The sequence below is a fragment of the Notothenia rossii genome (assembly GCF_949606895.1).
Source record: "Notothenia rossii genome assembly, chromosome: 2".
Lineage (NCBI taxonomy): Eukaryota > Metazoa > Chordata > Actinopteri > Perciformes > Nototheniidae > Notothenia > Notothenia rossii.
The window spans coordinates 89092127-89105614 of record NC_136904.1 but is presented as its reverse complement, the minus strand read 5'-3'; the positions used below and the strand labels follow the sequence as shown (position 1 = coordinate 89105614).

The following is a 13488-nucleotide window of genomic DNA, read 5'->3' as shown; positions in this document are numbered from 1 at the left end:
GGGCAAGAAGCAGCCACGCTGCGACTACTCCTCATCCCTTGAGCAAGGAGATCGATCCAAAGAGCCCTTCCGTAAACACGGGGGCTCCCAGGAGATCAACACGATCCTCTTCGGAAAGTGCCACGCGGCGTGATATCCCAGGGACATCACACGGCGGGCAGCGGCGGCGGCCTGTGAGGAAGTAGGGTCGACCCTATATCATGTGAAGCCACCGAGCACCGGTCCCCAGGGGAACCGGGCCTGGGACAAGGCCCGTGGACCAAGCTACTTATTCGGCCTTGCGGCCCAATAATTGCTCTGACCTGGTGAGGCGGGGGCATCTCTAGCAATGAGTGAGTAGCCCACACACCCGCCGCCATGATCATCATCCAGGGAGACTACAGCCCTGGGCGGTGGACTTCCATGGATGCCAGACCCGGAAGGAATGGCGAACGTGAATGGCACCGCCTCGGCCATATCCTGGTCCCCCAAACACTCAAAGCAAAGGTGGTGGGGATCAGCGCCCGCTATTTCAGCCAGGGCATGAAGGACAGGCCCGGGTCTCTAGCAATGACGACTCCCTGGAGGTATCATAACTCTTTCTTCTTCTTTCAAACGTCTCAGTCTCTCGTGGAATCACTTCCGCTGCTGAAGAGAAAAGGATGCACGCGCATTCAGGTAGGCCCCCCAAAGGCCGGCTACATCTATAGAAGTCTCAGTGGGAGAATGCTCGCAGGGTAAAGTAGTACCCATAGAGTCCAGTAGAGGACGGAGCCTGTGAGAGATATAACCTGAACAATGTCTAGAGCCTTTAATATTCCTGGGCAAATTTTATCCATACAGTGGGGCATTTAGTCAGCCACCAATTGTGCAAGTTCTCCCACTTAAAAAGATTAGAGAGTCCTGTCATTTTCATCCTAGGTATACCTCAACTATGCAGACAAAATGAGAAAAAAAAAAATCCAGAAAATCACATTGTCTGATTTTTAAAGAGTTTATTTGCAAATTATGGTGGAAAATAAGTATTTGGTCAATACCAAAAGTTAATCTCAATACTTTGTTATATACAATTTGTTGGCAATGACAGAGGTCAAACGTTTTATGTAAGTCTTCACAAGGTTTTCACACACTGTTGCTGGTATTTTAGCCCATTCCTCCATGCAGATCTCCTCTAGAGCATTGATGTTTTGGGGCTGTCGCTAGGCAACACAGACTTTCAACTCCCTCCAAAGATTTTCTATGGGGTTGAGATCTGGAGACTGGCTAGGCCACTCCAGGACCTTGAAATGCTTCTTACGAAGCCACTCCTTCGTTGCCCGGGCGGTGTGTTTGGGATCATTGTCATGCTGAAAGACCCAGCCACGTTTCATCTTCAATGCCCTTGCTGATGGAAGGAGGTTGTCACTCAAAATCTCAAGATACATGGCCCCATTCATTCTGTCCTTTACACGGATCAGTCGTCCTGGTCCCTTTGCAGAAAAACAGCCCCAAAGCATGATGTTTCCACCCCCATGTTTCACAGTAGGTATGGTGTTCTTTGGATGCAACTCAGCATTCTTTCTCCTCCAAACACGTCTAGTTGAGTTTTCACCAAAAAGTTCTATTTTGGTTTCATCTGACCATATGACATTCTCCCAATCCTCTTCTGGATCATCTAAATGCTCTCTAGCAAACTTCAGACAGGCCTGGACATGTTACTTTGGTCCCAGCTCTCTGCAGGTCATGGACTAGGTCCCCCCGTGTGGTTCTGGGATTTTTGGTCACCGTTCTTGTGATCATTTTGACCCCACGGGGTGAGATCTTGCGTGGAGCCCCAGATCGAGGGAGATTATCAGTGGTCTTGTATGTCTTCCATTTTCTAATAATTGCTCCCACAGTTGATTTCTTCACACCAAGCTGCTTACCTATTGCAGATTCAGTCTTCCCAGCCTGGTGCAGGTCTACAATTTTGTTTCTGGTGTCCTTGGACAGCTCTTTGGTCTTGGCCATAGTGGAGTTTGGAGTGTGACTGTTTGAGGTTGTGGACAGGTGTCTTTTATACTGATAACGAGTTCAAACAGGTGCCATTAATACAGTTAACAAGTGGAGGACAGAGGAGGCTCTTAAAGAAAAAGTTACAGGTCTGTGAGAGCCAGAAATCTTGTTTGTTTTTAGGTGACCAAATACTTATTTTAGGAATTTACCTATTAATTCATTAAAAATCCTACAATGTGATTTCCTGGATTCTTTCCCCCCATTCTGTCTCTCATAGTTGAAGTGTAGGATGAAAATTACAGGCCTCTCTCATCTTTTTAAGTGGGAGAACTTGCACAATTGGTGGCTAACTAAATACTTTTTTGCCCCACTGTACATGTCACTGTGATATTGGGATATGGGTAAAGCTTCCTTATAATCTTCCAACTTTTCATTATCCATCGACAAATTTTGGATGTGTTTGGGAGCCCTTCAAAGTGCCTGACAGTATCAGGATATCAGCAGCTCTCCTCCTGAGCTGAAAACTCTGAAACCCTGTGTCCGTTTCCTGAGTCATCTGGGGGCTGCCAGAACTTTCTTGAGACGAACAAACAGTCAATCTCATTGGCCTTCCCAATGTCTTGCCTTTATGTCGTTTTTGTTTCAAAATAACCCTGGAACAACCAGGCCCAAAAGGCTAAATGACCTAATCCATTGTCTCGAAGCAAGTTGGCTTCATTGATCCATTGACCATAACTCTGAGGAGCCACTCCCACAATGTAATTTATCAGCATGGCCCACTTGGTTTCAATACTTAACGAAACATTTTTAATCTTTTAAGATTCTTTACACTGTAAAACCACTCTTGATGAGAAGGAAAAAGTGGCATCGATAATCAAATAAGATGATATCAATGCCGGAAATTATGAAAAAAATAAGTTGCTTGAAAGTGATGAAGACTGAGATGAAGATGACTGCAGAAAACAAAGTAGAGCTTAGGGATTTCAGTCTTAGCTAGAGAGAAAGTAATAGTAGGGGCAGGACAGATGAGAAGAGATATATCAGCTGTAGAACAGAGAGCTTTGCCAGAACACAGCAGCTTCTCAACAGGTCTCTCTAAAGATGGAGACTTCCCAAATGAATGAACTCTGCTTTCCACAACTCTTCAACAAATCCTGTAGGAAGCCTACGCCAGCTAAGTCAGATGTCCTGCTCCCTTACATCCTGCTGTCCTTCATCGCTCTGATCACCGCAGCTCTCAACCTGCTGGTCATCATCTCTATCTCCCACTTCAGGCACTGACAAACTTTCAGCTTAAGCTTGTATATGTTCATGATTGAAAATTAACATGATTTAGCAACGCATATATTCCTTTCAATTAATGTTTCAGATAATAGTTGTGCTGTTTTAAATGATAAAATATTCTAACCTGACGTTTTGTGACAAAATATTTAAAGCAGGCACTCCTCAAAAAATGCATATCCATTCAAATGTCTTTTTTTGTCTTTTACTGCTGTTTGTTGTGACAAGCTATTGTTGATAATTTTATTTATGATGATGTTCTTCCTTTCCAGGCAGCTCCACACCCCCACTAACCTCCTCATCCTCTCCCTGGCTGTCTCAGACTTCCTTGTGGGCCTAATTTTGATGCCTGTTACAATCCTTTTAACAGAGGCTTGCTGGTACTTGGGTGACCTGATGTGTGCTCTGTATAATATCGTTAATTTTATCATTACCTCTTCTACGGTTGGAAACATGGTGCTCATATCCATTGATCGCTATTTTGCTATTTGTGACCCTCTACATTACACCACCAGAGTTACTCTGAACAGAACAAAAATCTGCATCTGTCTTTGTTGGATTTGCTCTGTTATCTATAATTGTCTAATTTTAAAGTACTTTCTAAGACAACCTGTTTCACAGAATTCTTGCCATGGAGAGTGTGTAATTGTCATTGACAATATCACAGGAGCTGTTGATTTAGTTGTTACCTTTATTGCCCCCATTACTGTTATCATAGTTCTGTATATCAGAGTGTTTGTGGTGGCTGTGTCTCAGGCTCGAGCCATGCGATCTCATGTTATCGCTGTCACTATGCAACGTTCAGTTGGTGCAACTGCTAAGAAATCTGAGATGAAAGCAGCCAGGACTCTTGGTGTTGTTGTCCTTGTGTTTCTAATATGTTTTTTTCCATATTACACTCCATCCCTTATAGGTGAGGATATTGAAAATAGTAGTTCAGCCTCACTCATTGTAGTCTGGTTGCTGTATTTTAACTCCTGTCTGAACCCATTGATTTATGCCTCGTTATACCCCTGGTTTAGAAAATCTATCAAGCTCATTGTTACCCTTAAGATACTTAAGTCTTACTCGTGTGATTCTAAAATACTGTAATGACGGACTGTGGTTGAGTTATATTCTAAAAAACCTCTGTTCAGATGGACATATTTTTGCTATTGTTGCTGAGTCGGAATGCAATGTGTAATGGCTGAAGAAAGATAAGACATTATTTATTGAAGTAAAACATCTGTAAAATATATTAAATAATAGTTTTATACAAAATAAAACTTGAAAATATTACATTGTGTGGAAGAAGTAGTAGTTTTTGACCTGTGTTGATTTCAGTTTGACCAGTATTCTGGTAATGATATGCTCAATTGTTAATTTTATAGACAATATGCAGTACAGACTGATTGAGTATGTCGTTGGCAGAAGGTCAGTCTGCAACTTCAAACAAAAAGACAGAGCCGTTGCGTGTGTGTGTGTGTGTGTGTGTGTGTGTGTGTGTGTGTGTGTGTGTGTATGTGTGTGTGTGTAGGGGGGGTGTGTGTGTGTGTGTGCGTGCGTGCGTGCGTGCGTGCGTGCGTGCGTGTGAGCGAGAGAGAGAGAGAGAGAGAGAGAGAGAAAGGAGGGAAGGTTTTACTGACACATAACAGATTTGGTTCTCCAACACACTGACGATAAAATATAACAAGAACAAAAATAAATCTTGTTGAGTGCTCACACATGTTTATTTTACCATTGCCCATGATCATTTACATGTACTGTCTCTTGAAATAATGAGGGATTAAAATGTAGGAAAACATTCATAATATTTAGGCTGATAATAAGAACTAAAGAATGCAATTCCTGAAGAAATTGCGAGTTGGAATGCTTTATGCTGAAATGTAATGTGTAAGAAGAAAGTGAAGAATTTAGATTGAAATGATACATGAACACGGGGGCTTGATTGTGTGATGAGAGAAGAAAAGAAAGTAAAAAGGCTTGGAAAAGCAGCAGAATATTTGAACTGCAAACTTTTGAACTAACTTGATGGTGAATGATCTGTTGCCATGCCAACGGCATTTGATGACATCCCATAATACGCTTAGACGCGTTGATCGTTGACAAACCTGTGAAGTTTTGGGCCGTTTGGAGCATTTTCACTGAAGTTATGAGAAATCCGTGTTTCATGGCGGGCATTGTGTTGCCATGGCAACGGCATGTCCCATAGATGTCTTCACGACTGGACTGTTAGCATACATGTGAAGTTTGATTACTTTTTGAACCTTTTCATAGGAGTTATAGCGGCATCGTGTTTTATGGCGAGGGATGCGTTTCCATGGAAACAGCATATGGTGAGATCTCAGATTTGGCGTAGAGCTGTTGAGGCATGGACTGGTGATACACAAGTGAAGATTGGGGGACGATTGGACCGTGTCCATTGGACTTACAGCGACATCGTGTTTCACAGCGAGTGGTCTGTCGCCATGGCAACGGCATTTGATGACACCGGCATTTGATGACACCTCATAATACGCTTAGATGCATTGATGGCTGCATCGTTACCAAACCTGTGAAGTTTTGGGCCGTTTGGAGCATTTTCACCGAAGTTATGAGAAAACCGCGTTTTTAATGGAGAGCATTGTGTTGCCATGGAAGTGGCATTTCGAAGAAATCTCAAAACTGTCCCGTAGATGTCTTCACGGCTGGAATGTTAGCACACATGTGAAGTTTGAGCACTTTTTGAACATTTGCATAGGAGTTAATGTATAGCGACATTGTCTTTTATGGCGAGGGATGCGTTTCCATGGAAACGGCATATGATGACACCCCATAATTGACGTAGAGATATTGAGGGCAGGACCATTAACCTTTATCTGAAGTCTGCTGCTCTGAGCATGTCAGTTGGAGTTATGACATCATCGTGTTCCATGACACAGCTGTTTATATTTGAGCTAACGAGGTGTCCAGAGATCACAGGTTTCCATTGTTCTGAATGAGAGATAAACCTCTTACATGTGAATGTTTTGTTGAAGAACCGTAACAGATATCGGTGAAATTTCAAAGCTTGAAGCATCTCAAGGACCTTGAGTATCTGAAGTGTGCTTTTTGTGTACTTTCGGGTCAATAATGTGGCCTTTTTGGCAGATTAACTAAAAGGTGTGCGGCTGCTGCTGTGAGGAAATATCAGCCTGAAATTACAATGGGCTTTAATGGAGACATGTTGAAAGTTTTTGTCACTTCATGCCCTCAAGAGGCATTTTGATGAATTATTTCTGCCTAATTATTTGTCATTGTTCAAGCTACGAGATGTTTTCCTACGTTTGTCATGAACAATTATGTCTCAGGAATGTAGGGTTTGGGAATTATGGCAGTTTAAAAAAAATATATGAAGGCAAATTTCAAGATTTCCTACATCTGTGACATCACGGACTCTAGTTAATGTTAAAATCTGAAGAAGGCCTCTGCTCTGTACCAAGATCTGAACAATGTTTAATATCTCTAAAGATAAGAATCAGATTTAAAAGTTGTGTTACATGAATAATGTCAGAAAGATGTGTAACATTTTAACGTTGGAATGAGGTTTCTGAGTGAAAGCATGAATGAACAGTTAGCAGTTGAAGTCGCATAAAGATTTGTTGAAGTCTGAAGATTTTCTCCATTGACTTCAATGGTTAAAAATGTGATGAATTATGGGATATATCTCGGGAATTATGAAAGTTATGAATGAGAAAAGTAATAGCAATCGATTCCCGACCGAGCTGAACATTTTGATGTTTGAACTGAGTTTCTGCGATGTGTAATGTGGGAGAAAAAGACCAGTAAAATAACAGGTGGAATAATAAGAATAAAGAATTTTGTGCGTAGAAGAACAGATAGTCCACTAAATTAAAGCTTCAAGCAGCGATGATCGGGACCTCGCTAGTGCTGCTCGATTAAGGCAAAAATCATAATCATGATTATTTTTGTCAATATTGATATCCCGATTATTAAATACAATTATTCATTGACTTTGAAAACATCAATATATTGAACTTTTAAAAAAAGATAATAATAATTTGAACAGTATCTTTTTAACAGTTGATTACCCTGAACTTTAATTCAACTGAGAAACCAATATAAATAAAATAAATGATACATTTATATCTGCATTTAAATAAATAATATCAAATTAATAAATACCAATAAAGAAGATCAACACATATTTTGGGGCGCACTTCCGCAACCTACTGAACATAATACATATAATAAATACAAATAAATTAGATTATTGGCAAAGTATTCAGCTGAAGCCACATCTTTTCAACTTCCCCACGGCCTTTGTCATAAATGGCAAGCCGGGGTTCAAGTTATGTGGGAGCCTACGGCAGCTGAGCTCCCATGAACGCAGTGAAATCATACATCTGTGGGGATCGCTAATACATGAACAACAACCATTATTTTAATCACAAATAATGCATATGTCAATGTAACGAGTATTATTGACGTTAACGAGGTAAATAGGCTAAAAGAAAAACATATTTTCCAAAATAACTATTCATCGTATTCTCTCTTGAATGAAAATATGCCTGCACTTCACCTCCAAGGTGCGCAATACATACCTGAAATCATTCCTTTCTCGTTTGCAAGTATTTTTAGGTTCATATGTGTTCATGACAACCTATCTTTATACCTTTTGATGTCAAGTATTTCATATTTGATTTTAATTGTATAAAGGAGAAGAAGAGGGATTGATTCAGATTAAAATTGTCCAACAACACTGTGAATGGAATTATGATAGTATTTTTACTATTTGCCCAATGTGTTATATGTCTATTGCTTGCATATGTATATTATTCAATGGGTTACCTCCCGCTGTGAATAGTGGGTTTTTCCATAATGGACATGAAGGGAGGGAAATACCAGTGATGCCTCCTTTGTACAGATTTAACCACACTGATAGAAAATTGATTTAATGGATTATTCAGACTGGATTTGGGGGAGTGCCATAATGAATTTAAAGATATTGATTTATTATTTTCTGTAATTATTCGTCCTTCCAGCCAATCCCAGTTAGCTTTTTTCAGTGTCACTCCATAACCCCATAGGGAATCTGGCATTTTATGAGAGATAATATAAGTATAAATTGGGTACCCCCAGTCCACCAGTTCTCCTCGGCATAGACAACTTGTTATGGTTTATTTGTGGTTTTTGATACTTCCATTTGAATTGAGAGGATATAGTGTTTATTTCTTTAAACCAATATTGGGGGTTTGAAGGGGAATTGAGGATATTACTGTATAGGTCAATCTTGGAAGGACATTCATTTTTAACACATCCACCCATCCCCACAGCGATAGGGGTAAAGAAGTCCATCTTCTCAAGTCATCTTTAATAGTTCTAAGTAAGCCTGGACCATTCATTTCGAAATTATTGTTAATTGGTGATCTTATGTTTAAGTATCTCAATCCATCAACTTTCCAAACAAATGAAGCAGAGCCTGTGATTAGAGTGAGTCGGACAGTTTAGTGGCATGGCTTAACTTTTACTCCAATTTATTTTATATCCTGAAAATAAGCTAAATTCTAGAATAACCTCCAGCACCTTAGGTATAGAGTTTAGTGGGTCAAATTGTGGGTGGCACAAGCCAAGGGCTCAAGAGCTTGTAGGGGGAAAGGATCAGAAAGCATGTTGTTGCTTCTGACTGAGGAGACTGGCTTATTGTAAAGTGATTTAAACCATCTCATACAGACAAGGCCAAATCCAAATTTGTATCGAACATTAAATAAATATGGCCATTCTATTCTTTATAAGGCTTTCTCTGCATCCAGTGATATTGCCATTGCTGGGAGATGGAGGGGGATAGCCTGGAGCAGCCTTCTCATGTTATTAGCTGACTGGCGTCCAGCTACAAATCCTACCTGGTCTAGATTCACTAGGGATGGAATAAGTTCCTCCAAACGAAGGGCTAGGATTTTTGCAAGGTGTAACAATTATTACACCTTGTAATCATTGTTAAGAATCTTAGGGGTCGGTAGTTGCCCATGTATTGCTGATCTTTCCCAGGTTTTGGAAGTAGACATAATGTGGCGCTGGTACGCATTGTTAGGGGCATTGATTGATTTTCTATCATGTCGTTATACAACATAACCAACAATGGCGACAACACTTCCAGAAAGCATTTATAAAATTCAATACTTACTCAGAACCAGTGGCGGCTGGTGCATTTTAACATGATTAAATGCAACAAATGTAACATGATTTAGCAACGCATATATTCCTTTTAATTGATGTTTCAGATAATAGATGTTCTGTTTTCAATTATAACACATTCAAACCTTACGTTGTGTGACAAAATAGTTAAAGCAGACACTCCACAATAAATGCATGTCAATTCAATTGCTTTTTTTGTGTTTTAGTGCTGTTGATTGTTACCAGCTATCATTGATAATTTTATTTATGATGATGTTGTTCCTTTCAAGGCAGCTCCACACCCCCACTAGCCTCCTCATCCTCTCCCTGGCTGTCTCAGTCTTCATCGTGGGCATACTTTTGATGCCTGTTGAAATCAAACTGAATGCAAGGTTTAAGCATGGATTTAATCAACTGATATATCCTAAAGATGTCATGTTTTAATTCGGACTAAAGTAAAGTCACATTTTGATTTAAATGAGAGGACTACTGCCGCTGGCGGAGGAACTCTGTGGAACTGCAGCGGGGATCCAATTGAGGCGGAGTGATACGTGAACCTATACAGTCTGAAACCAACCCAGTCTCACAAAAAAACGTGTAATAACTATGTTGGTCCACAACTTGGGACTACAAAAACGCCTCTGAAATTGAAAGATCCCTACGTTTTTTTTCACCACTCATTTCCAATGGCTGGCGTCTATGTCACGTGATCTTCAAATTTCTCCCTGCAGAAAAAAAAAACATGGCCGACATTCGTTTTATTCTCAGTGGAAAATGCCTATTTTAAGGTTAGTTTGGCCATTAAAATGCGTTTTGATGTCATTTGATGCGAGAAATATGAGTTGTTATTTCAGATTATGGGTGCAGTGGATGCACATGATCTTTATTTTGCTAGTTATTACGAAGATTACTTCAAGAAATTGTGTCCATTCAACGTTTTCATTGTTACCAAGGTGGTTGCTAGGGACGCTGCTATCAATATTATTTCTGTTATGTTGTGTAACTGTTTAATGGTGTTATCTTTATTGATACCCCCTTCCCCGTCCATTTATAGTGTTGGTCCACAGCGCAAACATATTAGTTTAACAAAAAATCTGCTTCTAAAAAGGTGGCATAGATACGTTATTTTCCCCTGTGCAATTCTCCAACCCAGTCTCACATCTCACATCACATCGTCATAAACAAATACCGAAAACAGACCGAAAACATTTAAAAAAAAAAAGAAAATACTTTATTCCGAGTGTGCTTGCTTTTCTCTATGAAAGTCATCACAAAATGGCATTGTAATACACGGTTCGGCTGCATTACATATTAAATATCTGCCGTAGTTCTCTATTTATAGAGCCCTGATGAGAAGACTTCTAGACAAACATCAGGAACTGCCGCCAAAACTGAAAACGTGACGTGGATCATAAATATATCAGCAATTAAACAACATCTTACATTTCTTTTCACACAATACGTCTCTTTGCAGGATCAACACTAATTCGGTTGACTTTTATATTTGATCCAATTGGTAGATAGGCTGTATTTACACCATAACGGTGCACAGCTGATATAAAGGGACACCTAGTGGTTAAAGCATGTTATTGAATTTCATTATTTTTATTATTAGATATTAATAGGATCCCTATAAAGTATATTCATTACTCGTTATTCTCTACTAATAGTTAATTAAAGACTGTATATAATGACTATTTTGCACATCCCTTTCAAGATTTTCTAAGGTTTATTGACATATCATATTATAAACAACTACGGTGTAGTTATGCATTGAACGAAAAACTTGGGTCGCAGGTTCCTCAACAGTGCATTACAACACATATATAAATATGTGTGTATACCTCCAGCAATGTTATGTTGAAGCACTTATTTTAACTGATATTATACATATGTATTATACTCTTATAAGATGTATGTAGATAGTATAAGAAATGTGCAGAATATGACAGTTTAATGGTGGAGGTACACACATATTGATAGATGTCTTGTAATGCACTGTTGAGGCACCTGCGACCCAAGTTGTTCATCTCCGACCTTGTCAGGTGTTGAACAATCAATAAATAAAGAACACAGAATTATTAAATATAAAACATAGAATTTGTGTGATTATACGAAATGATTTACAAATAAACACGACTGCATATTTACAACAGTTACACATGCTGATGTAACGCAAGATGATCGATGGCTACTGCCATATTTGCAAAATTTGCCTCTGAACCTTGACAAGTGCATGTTTCAGGCTTATCAATGAACAACAGGAGGGGTCATAGACGTAAGATCAGCTGTTAAATAAAAATCTTCTGACCTTAGCTGGCATGTGGGTATTATTAATGCTGCCCATTATGGGCACAAGCAATTTTCACCCATTTGTTAATTATATCTTTTACATTTGAGTGTTCCTATCCCCTAAACCTCCAGGGATGTTCACAGTTTAATACTGGCAACTTCTTATTATGGGAAATACGAAAACGTCTTTTTAAACTACAATTCCCAGGAGAGACGTGCCATAGAGAACATGTTGCGAAACACAATAGCCAGCATGTGTAGTTCTGGGGACGGTGTGGGGGAGGGGGGGACGAGGTGGACCCATTCAAATCCAGTTTTGGAAAGTCTGCCGTGCTTCCATCCCATTTCAAGTGCTGTTCGACGCTCGGCGTAACCCTCGGAGCACACTCAAACATCCAATCACAGAGATTTGAGGACTATCACGGGGTTTGTCCATGGGTTTTTGTCAAGCGAAGCTGAGAGAATACTTACTTCCGGGTGTAATATTCTCTAAAGCAAATGAGCTGCTCCGACCCTCGGTCCTGACGGACTCCAACTTGTGTTTATTAATCAAACAAATAAATATACACAAGGATAATTATGTGTTATTGTTGAGTAAATGGAGAATTGCACAAGGGAAAATAACGTATCTAGCAGCGTCCCTAGCAACCACCTTGGTAAGAATGAAAACGTTGAATGGACACAATTTCCTGAAGTAATCTTCGTAATAACTAGCAAACTAAAGATTGACTGCACACATAATCTGAAATAACAACTCATATTTCTCACATCAATTGACATCAAAACTCATTTTAATGGCCAAACTAACCTTAAAAAAGGCATTTTCCACCGAGAATAAAACGAATGTCGGCCATGTTTTTTTTTTCTGCAGGGAGAAATTTGAAGATCACGTGACATAGACGCCAACCATTGGAAATGAATGGTGAAAAAAACGTAGGGATCTTACAATTTCAGAGGCGTTTTTGTAGAAATACTACGTCCCAAGTTGTGGACCAACGTAGTTATTACACGTTTTTTTGTGAGACTGGGTTGGAAACACCGGCTAGGACCGTGACGGAGGGTAACTGTGTGGAATGTGGTTACCAATTCACAATGAACCCTCTTTTTCGTATTCAGTAGATTTTCTAAAAACTGTTCGGAAACTATTGAACCATTATGTAAACACTCAAATTTTTTGTTTTGTATTTGAAACAATGTACAACTGTTTACAATGTATGTAAAGTTGCAATTAAAGTTAATATAACCAATAGATCTAAGTTTAAATAAATGTATTATTACAATCTTCTTAACTTGAAATGATGAGTTATATAAATGTAGAACTTGAAAGTGTGAGTTATAATAAAACTGAAATGTGAGTTTATTTGACTTGTTAAATCACGTTTTCTTGCACTGATCAACTCTGAGTATAAAGGGTAAATCAACTTAGACAACTTAAAAAACAATGTTAACACAACTACAACTAGGCTTGGGCGGTATGACGGTATTACCGTATACCAGGGTATTTCGAAATACCGTCGGTATGATTTTCAATACCGTGACGTCACAGACTGTGCGCCAAGTCACAGATGCGTTTCATTCCATTACACTGACACGGAGTTTTGATAGGGACGACATTGGTTGTAATGCACAGCACGCGCCGGCAGAGGGCAGGGGAGGGCAGTCCGTCTTTCCCGCTCTCAGAGCTCAGCACAGAGCTGAGCTGAGCAAGATGGCGGCAGCATTTGCCGACCCCGAACTCGGACAACTAGTAAAAAAGAAAAATGCCTCTGCGCCTGTTTGGGACTATTTTGGGTTTACTCGTCGCCAGTGACTTCATCCAGCACAACGAGA

The 13488-nt window shown here is 39.7% G+C and overlaps 1 protein-coding gene across 1 annotated transcript; it reads left to right on the top strand.

Annotated features, from left to right (window-relative positions):
- Window positions 1-3069: 3069 nt before the first annotated feature.
- LOC307029733 (trace amine-associated receptor 13c-like) lies at window positions 3070-4326 on the top strand (the record flags this gene model as incomplete). Its single annotated transcript, XM_079665814.1, has 2 exons — window positions 3070-3227; window positions 3507-4326. 2 exons carry the CDS (start codon window positions 3070-3072, stop codon window positions 4324-4326), a joined length of 978 nt encoding a protein of 325 aa, XP_079521940.1.
- Window positions 4327-13488: the final 9162 nt, after the last annotated feature.